The 13,594-nt window shown below is 53.2% G+C and overlaps 1 protein-coding gene across 6 annotated transcripts in view; it reads right to left on the bottom strand.

Annotated features, from left to right (window-relative positions):
* HDAC4 (histone deacetylase 4) overlaps positions 1-13,594 on the bottom strand; it is a 281,399-nt gene that overhangs the window by 237,927 nt on the left and 29,878 nt on the right. For all 6 annotated transcript variants that reach the window (XM_039228580.1, XM_039228574.1, XM_039228577.1 and 3 more), the window contains exon 2: positions 6,195-6,414. In XM_039228580.1, the coding sequence (XP_039084511.1) occupies positions 6,195-6,216 (22 nt within the window). In that variant the 5' untranslated portion in view covers positions 6,217-6,414. The remainder of the gene's footprint in view (positions 1-6,194; positions 6,415-13,594) is intronic.

Below are 13,594 nucleotides of genomic sequence, written 5' to 3'. Positions count from 1 at the left end.
TACTCAAGACACATCGCAGGTGGCACCAAAGCCTAGCTCGACCACAGCAAAACCACACTCATTTAAATCAACGGACCACAAAGCGTGTGTGCCAGGAGAGGGCATGGTGCTTAGGGTCAAGAGACGAGGACCCGCGATCCCTTCTCCACACCCGCAGGGTCTTGGAACCGAGGGCACTGGGGCTGTGTCACCCTCCTGACCCCAGAGCCCATACCCCACACCCATCTCTCTGCTCCCAGTCTCCTCCCCGTGCCACACCAAGCTCTCACCTCCAGGCCCATATGCCCGATCTGGGCAGGTGAGCTCCCCTGTCTGGACCCCGCACATCCCTCCTGGCGGCCTCCGTGCCCCCACCCACCCACCCCCACCACAGGGACCACACGCCACCGCCCAGGGGGCCCCACGCAAGGCAGCAGCCTCCACTCCCGACCCGACCCCGTGCGCCCAACGTCTGCCAGCCCCGGGCGCATGTCCCTCCGAGGTGGGTGACCGAGCCCGGTTCCAGGCCGGCCTCTCATCTGCTGGCTGACAGCAGGCTAAGCACTGGACGGCAGTAAATACCCGCGTCCTCATTGACACAACAGGAATCGCGGCGTTCCGGCTCACTTCACGGGACTGTCATGCAAAACAAACATGAAAGCTGTGAAGCAGGATCCCAAACGAAGATGCCATTCCCTCCGGCCTCCTGAAGGCGCGCTGGGCTTTGACTGGGAGCCCACGAGAGGCCAACGTGGCTGTGTTACTGTGATGGGTTCTAAACACCTGCAGCAAACAGAGCCCGCACCTGTCCACGCCGGCCCCGCCCAGCCGCCGCGCGCGTCAATCACAGCCCTCTGTTCCGCCGCCGCCGCGCAACGCTCAATGGCTCCTAATCATTCTCGCGCTGGGTTTTCTATGTCAAATACATACGGCGGGGTTCATTCTTAAACTTCAATATCATTAATCATCCAACATTCAGCATCTCCGAACTCAGAAATTTGCATCTCTACAATGGCGGCTTTGAAAAAAAAGGCCATCAATGCAAATGTCCCGCATACTGTATAAGAATTCTCAGAGAATTGCCAAAACAAACCATCAATGCTCCATTGACAGTGAATTTTCGGAGCTCTTCATAAGGACTGAGGATCCGTGATTTTTAAAAGCCAAAACACAATTTGAGGAATTACAAAAAAAGAAAAAAAAAAAAAACACGTAGGTTGAAAAAGAAGTTGTTATGTCTCCATCTCTCCAGAACAAACCTTGACTGATTGAGATCCCAGATAATGACAGCGGGGGGGACCGGGGACGTGGGGGCTGCAAATGTTCGCACTGGGCGGGCGCTCGGGGAAGGCCTGGCGGACGCCTGGTGCAGGCAGGAGGCTCACTGGCTACTCTGGACGCTTTCCTTTAGAAAACAGACGTCTGCGGAGTACGAGGCACCAGCATCTCCCGTCTGCAACTCAGCTGGAAGGACTGAGGCATTTCCTGGCCCCCCTCCATGAAACACCTGCATCTGGCCCTTGTCAGGAACAGGTTTACACCCCCCACCCCTCCCCGTGTCCTGAGGGCTCAGCCTTACAGCCCCTGCCCCCAAACACCCCCAGGTCCACCAGCCCCTGTGGACTCTCAGACCTTCATCAAAGGTCATGAAGAAGTTCTTCTCCACATGTCACTGGCTGCTCCCCGTGGCTCTGTGCCCTGACCTGAGTGGCAGGACTCCTAGCCAGCCGGCTGCGCCCACTGGCTGCACGGCACCACTCCTGAAAGGTTAGGCCTGGGCTTCTCCGCTTCACGTTCAAGGCTGCTCCCAGCTCCCGAGTTCTTGCACTCGCCTCTGGCGGCCCAGGGCAGGCAGGGTCCGCGGCCCGCCTGTCAGCAGCAGCTCCGAACCCATGTCTTCCCTGTGTTCATTACGTGTCCTCGAGATCCAATTCCTCCCCTTAAAACTTTGCAATATCCCCGAGACATGCAATCACTGCAAAGCATGACTGAAGTGACGTACAAATGTTCTTTTCTGAGATAATTTCTATATTAAAATGTAACAACCCTGGAGGCCAAGCTGGCAGGAACAAACAGATTCAGGATCAAACGAAGGAAGCCAGAGTGTGCAGATGAAGGAAGCCCAGCACCCCAGCGCAGAGCAGCCAGAGGCAGAGCCCCGTCCCGGGAGGCTTTCAGGATTAAAACTTTTAGGACAGTTCGAAGAAATCAGACGATGTCGAAACTCACTAATCACTAAGTTATTGTTAACGTAGACTTTCTGGCTGCTTTCATGTGGACGCGGTATTTCACGCTGCACAAAATATTAAGAAATCAAAGAATGGCCCAAATTAAAACTCTGATCTTATACACGTGCGGTCTCCTCAAAATAGTTATTCTGTTTTTAACTAAACACTGTACACCCTTTGCAAAGATACAGGGAGAGATAGGCCACTTGAATTACTCGCTTCCAGTCCTGCTCGACCAGTTTTCTACCAAGGGCAGACCACACACAGGTCCCGGGGACTCTGCCACGGGCTCCCTGAGATTCACAAGGAGGGCGGAGGGAAAGGGGAGCCTTTGCTTGTCCCGCTGGGAGGTCCCCACGCGTGTCCGTCCTCCCTCAGTGTTGGAGAGGGGACCCCCCTCCCAAGCACACGGCCCGTGTCCTACTGAGCCCTCGCCGACCTGCGGCGGCACATCCCCGCCAGGGAAAGGTTTGGGGCGCCGGGCGAGGCAAGGCGCGGACTCTTTCAGTGCCTGTTCTGTTCTGTTCTACTTACTATCAAAGAGGAGTTCTTGGAGGCTGGACTCCCCAGGCCCTTTCCCCCTGGCTGCTCACATCATTAGGAATAGTTATTCAGAGCAATAAAAGCCCAACAGCTAAGGGTTTTACGTCAGAGACCCAGGGCCTGGCTCTGGCAAAGTCCAGAAAGAACAGCAATAAAATCATAATGCATACCTCACCCGGCAGCAGAGGGAGTTTTAAAGAAAAACAGGGAAGAGAAAAATTATACACATCAAACAAAAAGGTCATTTTATCATCAGGGCACAGCCGACTCGCACTGCCAAGTATGAAGCGGGGGCCGGAGGCAGCCGGGCCCGCGCTGGGCCACACGGCAGCGCGGCGGGGCGGGGCGGCCGGGACACAGCAGACGCGAGCGCTGGGCCGCCGGCACTGGAGTGGGGCTCGGGGCCTTGTGTGTGTCCAGGAAAAGCGACAGAGAACTCCTGGACGTTTCCCATTCAAAACAGCAACCCCTCCTCCCGTTAGTCCACTGAATGTGACACAAATAAAACTATGAAAGCGCTTACGGTAAAGCCGGGCAATGAGAAAACAGCAGCAGCAAGTGGAAAGAAACTCGGGGAACTTCCTGGAAAATCCAAGTCCCAGGGGATCAGGGGGCCGGACGACAATCCCATCCGAGGGGGAAGGAGAGTCACAGCGCGGCCCGACTCACCGAGGGGGCGGCAGGGCGGCTGGGGGCGGCCCGAGTGCCCGACGGACAGAGCTGCTCTGGGAGGAGGCCGGGGGCCTGAGGAGACCCGCGCTGGGAGAAGGGGGGCCTCCCCGGGGATTGAGGCCGCCAGCCCCCCGCAGACGTCCACCCCGACACGGGAGGAAGCGGGGAGGCCCTGCCCACGCCACCCCAGGCCAGCCCCGACCCTCTGAGAGGGACCGAGAGGACAGGAGTCGGAGGGCGACACACACGCTCAGACAGAGCGGCGGCGGCGCCGAGCACCGGGGCAAACGCTCCACGGAAAAGGCAAAGGCTCAAGGCAAGAGAAGCCTGCAGCTCAGGGAGACGAACTTGGAAGGTGAGGGCGAGTGTGTAGAGACATAGGTGTCTGTCGGCTGAAGAAGCCAAGGGCAGGACTGCTTTTAAAAGATATAATAAACTTTTAGGGGCACCTGGGTGGCTCAGTCGGTTGAATGTCTGACTTCGGCTCAGGTCATGATCTCGCGGTTCGCGGGTTCGAGCCCCGCGTCGGGCTCGAGCCCCGCGTCGGGCTCTGTGCTGCCAGCTCGGAGCCTGGAGCTGCTTCAGATTCTGTGTCTCCCTCTCTGCCCCTCGCCCACTCACATGCACTCACACACGGTCTCGCTCGCTCTTTCTCTCTCTCTCTCTCTCTCTCTCTCTCTAAAATGAAAAAACGTTAAAAAATTTTTTTAAGATATAATAAAGTTTTGGGCAAGGAAACATTAAACAAAGAAAACTACCATATATTCTATTACAAGACCTGAGCCACCCAGAGACAGCCATTAATTTTTAAGCACAGGAAAACACACCAAAATACATAAGGCACAAAATGGTCAGTAATGCAAAAAGAATACTGCAAACTACAACCAGAATAGAAAATTTCACACTTTTTGTAGAAATCAAGCACCAAAAAGAGTGAAGCTATACTGATTAAATCACTCGATGAAGTTAATGTGCATAAACTGCAAAGAAAGACCACATACAGTCCTGCATAGAAGTATACAAGACGCATGAGTGAGAAAACTTTACACGCATACAGGCTTCTTCAGACACAATATAAGGAACAAAAGAGCGTTCTTGCTCTTCAAATGCGTGAGTGGCATGGACCAGAGCTGGTCATGTCTATACATGAACGTGCACCCCGCTGGGCACAGGGCTGTAAATTCAAACAATCATTTCCCCTAGCGTACTGACAACAATGAAATGCACTGAATCCACCGAGTGCTGGGCCAGCTGAAGAAAAAAAACTCCGTGTGCTCATAAACTGTAACGAAGAAGGTACGTTAAGACTGTGTCTGGACCAGCGTCCAAAGTTCATGCCCCCGACCTTGCCATTCTACTTCTTGGAATTGATCCAAGGGAGATAAGCTGCAGAAGCATCCGTATAAAATAGATGTAAGTCATTATCTGATGCCAAGTTGGGGCTATTCTAAATAGTGCTACAGCCGCCTGGACATCCATCTATAAACTATCAAAAACTACATTTATATCCACACCAACATCAAAAGATGTTCATAATATGTTAAAATGGAAAAGAGAACACAGAACCCCACATATGGAATGGTTACACTCTTGTAAAATGTTTGCACACACACCCCTCTATGTTTGCACGCAGGAACAAGGCACGCCCCCAACTCAACGGTGGCGGCTACCCGAGTGGGAGGGGGAGCCGGGCACTGCTCAGTGTCGACTGTACACGCCTCAATCCTGACTGCTTAATTTTGTCTTCTGCTTCACAGCAATCAATACACGAACAATCTAAATCAATCAAGCTTTCACATCTAAATGTAACCAGGAATCCTGCTCTCTGAAGCTTTGGACAACTCCAGTCAGAGCCAAGGGAAGGTGTGAGAATGTTCTGGAGCGGTCCCAAAGGGGAAGACTCAGACCCTGAGCGTCCACCTCCACTCTACGGGACCAAGCCCCGGGGCACGCTGAGAGAGCCGTGGGTGTCACAGGCACACTTCGCATCCGTCGGTGCGAGCCCCACGTCCCCCCTCACATGGACAGAGGACAGAACCGATCTCTCAGGGCCCATAAAGACCTAGAAGAGGCAGCAGGCAGGGCAGCAGATGGTGCTGGCTTTGCAGGGGGCCAGCCCGGGCAGGCACGACAAGACAGCACTGCGGGCTTTGCGCAGGGGTACGCGCCGTGGCTCTGCAAGGGGAGGGAGTCCCAGACACATGTGCCCGTGTCACCCTTCTGAAGCGAAGAGCCCCACAAACAGGGCTTCCCATCCATCCTGCCACTGACTAGCTCTGTGGCCTCAGACAAGTCACTCTTCCCTCCAGATTTGAGAATTTAGGGCCCCGTGAGACCCTGCGCAAGCCAGCTGCTCTGTGCAGCACCTGACACGACGGCCCTCGCCAGCGGCGAGTCCCGTGGCCGCCGAGACGGGTGCAGGCGAGTGCTGCGCCTCAGACCCAGCCCAGACGCACCCCCGCCCCACAAAGCCCCCTCAAAAACAAAGGACCCGGACGAGGAACTGACTTTCCAAATCACAGACTGAGCTCAAAGGCACCTTGCGCATCACACCAATGGCATCAATGGAAACCCCGCGCCATTTTGGCCGCGTGCAAATCAAAGACATGACCCCGGACCACCGAGGGTGAAGAGCCCACACTCTCCGCCCGCTGCACTGGGCGGTCACAGGCCAACAGTGGCCACGCAGCGAGCCAGCGGCAGCCCCGCGGCCTCCTCCCTGACGGGGAGCCCCGCCACCTGCCCGGGAACACAGGGCCGCTCGCGCCTTACCTGGATGGCTTTGGGAGCTCATTGCTAGCGGCGTCCACTCCTCCGGGCAGTTCACAATGGCTCACAACTTCCACGTAAACAACAGCTCCAAGGAGCCCCCGCGTTCCACGGACACATACACGGACAGCAGCAGGGAGCGCGGGCGCACCACCACGAGGCCTCCCCGTCCTGCTGACCGCGTCTCGTAGGAAGTCATCCAGGGGGCGGGCTCAGGAGGGACCTGCGTGGTCAGAGAAGGAAGAGCGGTGTCAGTGAGGGAGTGACAGCTCCCGTTGTTCACACGGGTTTCATTACCGATGGCAAAACGGTCTGCGTGGGATCGGCCCCACTGACACGAGCCCCCCGGGAGGGTTTGTTAGTAAACAGGTGTGAAAACACGTTGTAGAGCAGCGGCTCTAAGCCTTGGCAGGATCGACACAAAACGTTTTATAAGAAAAATGTGCACAAGCCTGTTCCCACCACGTGGTTTTTCATTTGTGTGTACTCCCACCCGGCCCACCACACAGACATCCACATCCGTACCCATACAGCCATCCGTATCCAGACACCATATCCCCCCAGACGCCATATCCATACAGATGTCTGTATCTGCACAGCCACCATATCTATGCAGACATCTGTATCCGTGCAGATGTCCATATCCATACAGATGTCCATATCCATACAGACACCATATCTGCACATACATCCGTATCCACGCAGACATTCCTATCAGTACAGACACCATATCTGCATGTACATCCATATCCATTCAGACATTCCTATCTGTACAGCCCCTGTATCCGCACAGAAACTGTATCCGTACAGACGTCCATATCTGTACAGCCACCATATCCGCACAGCTGTCTGTAACCACAGACATTCGTATCCAGACACCTTTTCCATTCAGCTGTCCATATCTGCACAGACACCGTACCCACACAGACGTATGTATCCACACAGATGTCCATATCTGCACAGACATTTCTATCCATGTAGACCCCCGCATCGGCACAGATATACACATATCTGCACAAACACCGTATCCGTACAGACATCTGTATCCACACAGACACGGTATCTGCACAGCTGTCTGTATCGGCAGACACCGTATCCATGCAGACATCACATGTAGCCATGGTATCCATATCCATACAGACGTCCGTATCCAGACAGGTGCCGTATCCACACACTGATATCCATATAGACGTCCATATCCATATAGACATCTGCATCCACACAGACGTCCATATCCGCACAGACGTCCATATCCATACAGCCACTGTATCCACACAGGCATCCATATCTGTGCTCCACGTGACTGCGGTCCCCAAGTCGATGCTCAGCTTCCTCACCTGACACTGCACCTCAGTCACTCCCTGGCTTTCCGCCTCCATCACTGCCACCTTCTCAGTTGACTTCCATTTTCTGATTATAAAATAACATGCTCATCACAGTTAATATTTCAAGTCATCTGTGATGCCGTCCTCAGAGGCCAACACGTGGGAAAGCTTGGACCCATTCCTTGCTGTTCTTCTCTGCCCCTCGCCCGTACAGACCACCAGCTCTACGGCGTATGCTACTCCTGCTGACATTACGGCCAGCAACGGTGCAACTCTCTCTCGGTAATAGCTTCGAAGGCTGCTTCCTTCCTATTCCATTTGGGCCAGAGGCCACCGGCTCCCTCCCTAGGGGGCTGCCCCTCCCCACCTCGGGTGGCTCTGCTGAGCCTGCCAGTCGCAGGCACTGTCCTCACAACTAGGCTGGCACGTGTTACAAGCCAAGCTCACCAAATCCTCTCCTCAAGACCAATCTCTTCCGTAAAACAACCACTTGATAGAAGAGCCCGGAGACAACTGTAAGAGCTCCCACCACCAGCTGCTGGCCTCTGTGGTGGCATCTTTAATACTTACCGGGGACTCAGCATCAGAAAATTTAAACAAACAAGAGCATCCAACTCTTGATTTCAGCTCAGGTCATGATCTCACGGTTCATGAGACCAGCCCTGTGTCAGGCTCTGCGCTGACAGCACGGACCCTGTTGGGGTTCTCTTTCTCTCTCTCTCTCTCTCTCTCTCTCTCTCCCCCCCTCTCTCCCTCTCTGCCTCTCTCTCTCAAAACAAATAGATGAACTTAAAAAAGAAAAAGTGGAAACAAACTCCGAACGTGGGAAGTCTGACAAGTCTCCTACTGGCCTGGCTCAAGGCCCCTCTGAGGTCTCTGTCATCTCTTCCTTTCGTGATGTGACAGATTCCTGCTCTTGACTAAGTTATTCAAGGATCCTTTCTTTGCCTGTTGTTATAATCACAGAATCTTAACCAGCCTGTCACAAGAAGTACCGCTCTCCCAAGGCCGGCCATTTTGGAGGTTTCCATTGCACGTTACCAATAACTCTGTGATTGATAGCCTCACAACGATTGTTCTGTATCTGACTGTTCCCTTAGAAAACACAGTAAATTACTTATCTCAGGTTCAAACTTCTCATTCATCTCTTGGCCAGAAGGAAACACTGTTGTCCTGAAGACAATGTAAATGATTTGTCTGGCAAATCTCCAATGTCCGTATCCTTCACACACAAGGCACAACTCGGCTGGGTATAAAAGCCTTAGAACACAAACATCTCTTCGTCCTTAAAACCCTCAGACCCTGCCTCACCCTCGGCCCTGCCCACAAACCCACGTGCAGCTTAAGGACACTTCCTTCCTAGGTGACCTTTAGGTACGGAAGGTTTTGTTTGTTTGTTTTAATTTTTTTTTAATGTTTATTTATTTTTGAGAGAGACAGAGTGTGAGCGGGGGAGGTGAAGAGAGAGAGGGAGACACAGAATGTGAAACAGGCTCCAGGCTCCGAGCTGTCAGCACAGCGCCCGATGTGGGGCTCGAGCCCACGAACCGTAAGATCATGACCTGAGCCGGAGTCAGACGCTTAACCAACTGAGCATCCCAGGCGCCCCTGGGGACAGAGTTTTGATGATGAAGGTGTTGCCATTTTCTGCTGTCTGGATTCCACTACAACTTTTTTTTTCATCTTGAAATCCAAAAAGCCACATGGTAGGAGTCTCTTTTCATTTATTTCACTCGTTTCAGTACATGCAGGCCTCCTTTCTGGTCAGGAGAGTGCCCTTCAATCAGGCTTTGGTTACTGTCTTTGTTAAACTTGTGGCTTCCTCAGAGACCCCTCCCCCACAAAGCTGGCATCACCCTCGTCTCCAGCCTCTCCCACCACTGGCACATCTGCCACTGACCCTGCGTGCCTGGGCATCTTCTCAAGTACGCTCCCCACGGCACTGCTGTTTTCCACGCTATCACTTTGATCCCTCACGGCCTCTCATACAGGTTTTAACTAAACCCCAGGCCCCCTGTTTTGAGCCACGTGCCTTCACAACTCACTCCTTTATCTTTTCTGCCCAGCACACCACCTCCCCCTCACCAGGGATCCCTGTCTGCAGAGGCACGCCTTCTCCCCACCAGTCTTTTCAAGTTCCTTTTATCTCATTGTGCCCATGAATCATTTTCGAAGGAATCTTCCTCTTCTACCTCCCTGGGCACCTCCCTACGAGCCATATTCCAGGACCCCGTGTGGGGACTTTCTGCTTATCTATCCTCAGATAAGAATAGCTCTAGTCCAGACCCGAGTTTCGCCAGAAGGCTGTGTGTGCTTGCTCCTTCCCCGTCCAAGAGTCTAGTGCTTCTCGGAGCCAAAATCTGCCTCTGGGAGCTACACCTCTGGCAGCGGAAAGACACGGGCCCCCAGTGGTGTCCGGTGCCCAGCAGGCTCCGGCCTGATGCCACCTTGCCAGACGGAGACGGACTCTCTTCACGACTGCAGACTGAGGAGAAAGCAGACGTGTGTGCTACAATACAATATACATGTTCTAGAAGAACTTCACACTCTGCAAAACTATACTAAAAATACCAGGGCTTATGAGAAGAAGAAGAAAAAAGATTGGAGTGGACTATTCAGAACTGCAACTGAATAACCAGGACACTACAGAAATCAATAATAACACTAATAAAAACTTACCACAGTTTTTATAAGAGGGTATATAAAATTCCTAATAAATAAAAGGTCCTGCAGATGTAGATTTCTACCTTTTAAAACAGGCAGCAACAGCTTTATGAGGGAGAATGCAAGGTAGAACTGAAGCTTCTGACTGATGAAATCGGGGACAAAACTGCAATAATGGGACAAAACGAGCCTGGGGTGCTCAGTCGGTTGAGCATCTGACTTGGGCTCAAGTCATGAATTTGAGGTTTATGAGATCGAGCCCCACGTCAGGCTCTGTGCTGACAGCTCGGAGCCTGAAGCTGCTTTGGATTCTGTGTCTCCCTCTCTCTCTCTGACCCTACCCTACTCACACTCTGTCTCTCTCTGTTCTCTCTCAAAAATAAACTTTTTAAAAAACTTTAAAATACTGGGGAAAACCAGGCAACAGAGCAAGTGGCCAAAACGAGCAGGAGGCAGGGCCGAGGGGAACGCGTGCACCCCCGGGCGCCGTGGCCCCCCTCCGTGGATTGCTGCGCTCAGCAGCAGAGTCCCTCACATTCGAATCCCGCTCCTTGGTGATAGAAATCACCAACGTGTAGAGGAAACCAAGCCTGACCTAGCTCGGCCTGGGCGCTACGGGGCTCTTTCCCACGACCAGCAGCACCCGGGCCTCATACAGAACAGAGTGTGCGTGAAGCGGGTCCACTCCCCAGGGCTGCCACGCACCGCACCACAGGCCACGCGGCTGAAAACAACAGAAACGTATCGTTTGCTATTCTGGACGCAGGAGAGTTTCACATGTCTGCGATCAGGGTGGCAGCGAGGCCATCCTCCCTCTGAAACCCGAAGGGAGGTTCTCCCTTGCCCCTCCCAGCTTCTGGCGGTTGCTGCCAATCGCCGACACTCCTTGGCACCCTGCCTTCGCCACCACATGGCTTCTCCCCGTGTCGTTCCCTCACACGGCCGCGTTCTTGTAAGAACAGCAGTCATGCTGGATGAGGGGCTCAACCCACCCAGTATGACTTCATCGTAACTAATTACATCTGCAACGACCCTGGGTCCAAGTGAGGTCACGTTCTGAGGTCCTGAGGGCTAGGACCCCAACATATCTTCTTGGGGACACACTGCAGCCCGTAACGCCCAGGAGGCACTGCCCGGGGCTCTTCCTGACCACCCCCGCGCCAGCCCACCCAGCGCCGTGTGAACTGATCGTGCCCCCATCAGGTCACAATCCTCCCTCCCATCAGACCCAGACCACGACCTACATCGAGCAACTCTTCCCGGAGGCCGTCAGTACCCACGAGACAGACATCTGAGGCAGGGGGTGAAAAGCAGCCCCATGCAGCACAGGGACAGCTGCCCGGTGTCCTGGAGGGGTCGGAGCTGACTCTACAGACCCCAAGTGTCCTTCGCCCTTCCGGGGGGAACACAGGCTGCACCATCCAGCCAGGTGCCCCTGCTTCAGCCGCACAGCGCATATCGGCCTGCTCTGCACACCTGTCTCTGGCTGAAGCCAAAGAGGCCTTACCAGAGGCGTCCAGTCGGCTGTGGGCTCACAGGACAGCATGATGGCCAAGGGCACGGGCTTGTGAGAACTAAAACTGCCAGAGACCTGGGCTCAGGGTCTGATGATCAGACCACCATCTCAATATGTGACGCTGAGTGAGTCACTTGACCTCTCTGTGCCCCACGTCCTAACCCACAGGAATGGAAAGGAAGACAGGAGAACAGCACAGTCACAGAGGTAGGGCTGAGCATGGCGTGGAGAGGGGAAAGGCATACCAGTAAACTATAAAACCGATCTTCCCCAGGCATTACAGACCCACTACATGCTGCCTACAAGGAGCCCATTTTTTTTTTTTTAACAATTATTTATTTTTGAGAGAGACAGAGTGGGGGAGGGTCAGAGAGAGAGGGAGACACAGAATCTGAAGCAGGCTCCAGGCTCTGAGCTAGATGTCAGCACAGAACCCAATGCGGGGCTCAAACTCATGAGCAGTGAGATCATGACCTGAGCCAAAGTTGGACACCCAACCGACTGAGTCACCCAGGCGCCCCTACAAGGAACCTATTTTACATATAAAGATATAAATAGGTTAAAATAAAAGAAAAATATAAATCAAGCAAATACTAATCAAAAGAAGGCTGTTGACAGTTACATTCATATCAGACAAAGTAAATTTTAACGAAGGCCTATCATGGGGACAAAGAAGGCTATTTTCATAGGACATAACCGAAACGTTCGTGAACCTCATAACAGAGCTTCGCACACAAAGCAAAGATCGATGGAAGTGTAAGGAGAAACGGATCCAGCTCTGCTCTTCGGAACAGTGAGAACAAACAGCCCAAATCAGGACAGACAGAGGGGACGGCACGGCTCCGCATTCCTAGAACAGCACCAGCGCCGGAACACGTGAGAGCACACAGAGCGTTGCTGAGACAGACCATCTTTGGGGCCACGAAACAAACCTCAATACATTTAGAAGGACGTAAGTCAAACACACAAAGCATGTTCTCTGCCTCACTTGAAATTAGACATCAAAACCAGAAGGATGCCCAGGAAACTCCAAATATTTGGAAACCAAATGATACACTTCGTGGGTCAGAGGTCAGGGAGGAAAGTAAAGCAGCAATCAGAAGGATTTTTGAAGTGAATGAAAATGAAAATACCACGTGTCAGAATCTGCAGAGGGATCCCATAGCCCTGAACGTCTCTATCAGAACAGGCATCAACTCTGTGGCCTCAGCGTTCACCTTGAGAAACTATAAGAAGGAATTATATCCAAAATAACAGGAAAAAAAAAAAAATAAAGGGCAGAAATCAGTGAAATCGAAAAGAAAAAATAATGAAACGAAAAGCTGATTCTCTGAGACAATAAAATGGAGAAACCTGTGGTCAACCTGGCCAGGAGAGATAAAGAGAAAGACCACACACACTGATAGCATCGAGAAGGCAAGAAGGAATTAAGGAGAGGCCACACAGATGCTAAGTGAACAGCAAGGGAACACCACAGCCCTCTGCCAATACATTCGACAATTTAGATGAAATAAGCCAACACCTTCCAAGTCCCAAGCTACTGGTCACTCAAGAAGAGGGAGCCCACAACCACCGCGTCTTCACGGCCACCGGACCCATCGGGGAGCCCTCCTGAACCACAGAAGGCGGGAACCGGGGCTCCGGGGTGCAGGCAGCTGAGAACAAAGGCACCTGCGTCTGGGGCAGCAGCAACGGACCCGTGATCCAGGCAAGCACAGGAAACTCCCAGAAGCAAACTGGGTAGCAGAGAACCGGGTGGGGGCCCGGAGGCAGGAGGCAGCAGTCCCCAGAAGACCCTTTTCTGAGACTCCCCTCCCATCCCATCTGCGGGGCCGTGTGAGCCCCCTGGCCAGGGCAGGGGCCGTGACTCGCAGCCAGAGTGAACCTAACAGGAAAGG

This window comes from Hyaena hyaena, unplaced genomic scaffold (assembly GCF_003009895.1).
Source record: "Hyaena hyaena isolate Hyena2069 unplaced genomic scaffold, ASM300989v1 scaffold_31, whole genome shotgun sequence".
Classification (NCBI taxonomy): domain Eukaryota; kingdom Metazoa; phylum Chordata; class Mammalia; order Carnivora; family Hyaenidae; genus Hyaena; species Hyaena hyaena.
Note: the sequence above shows the minus strand (reverse complement) of the source record. Positions and strands in the feature narration are given on the sequence as shown.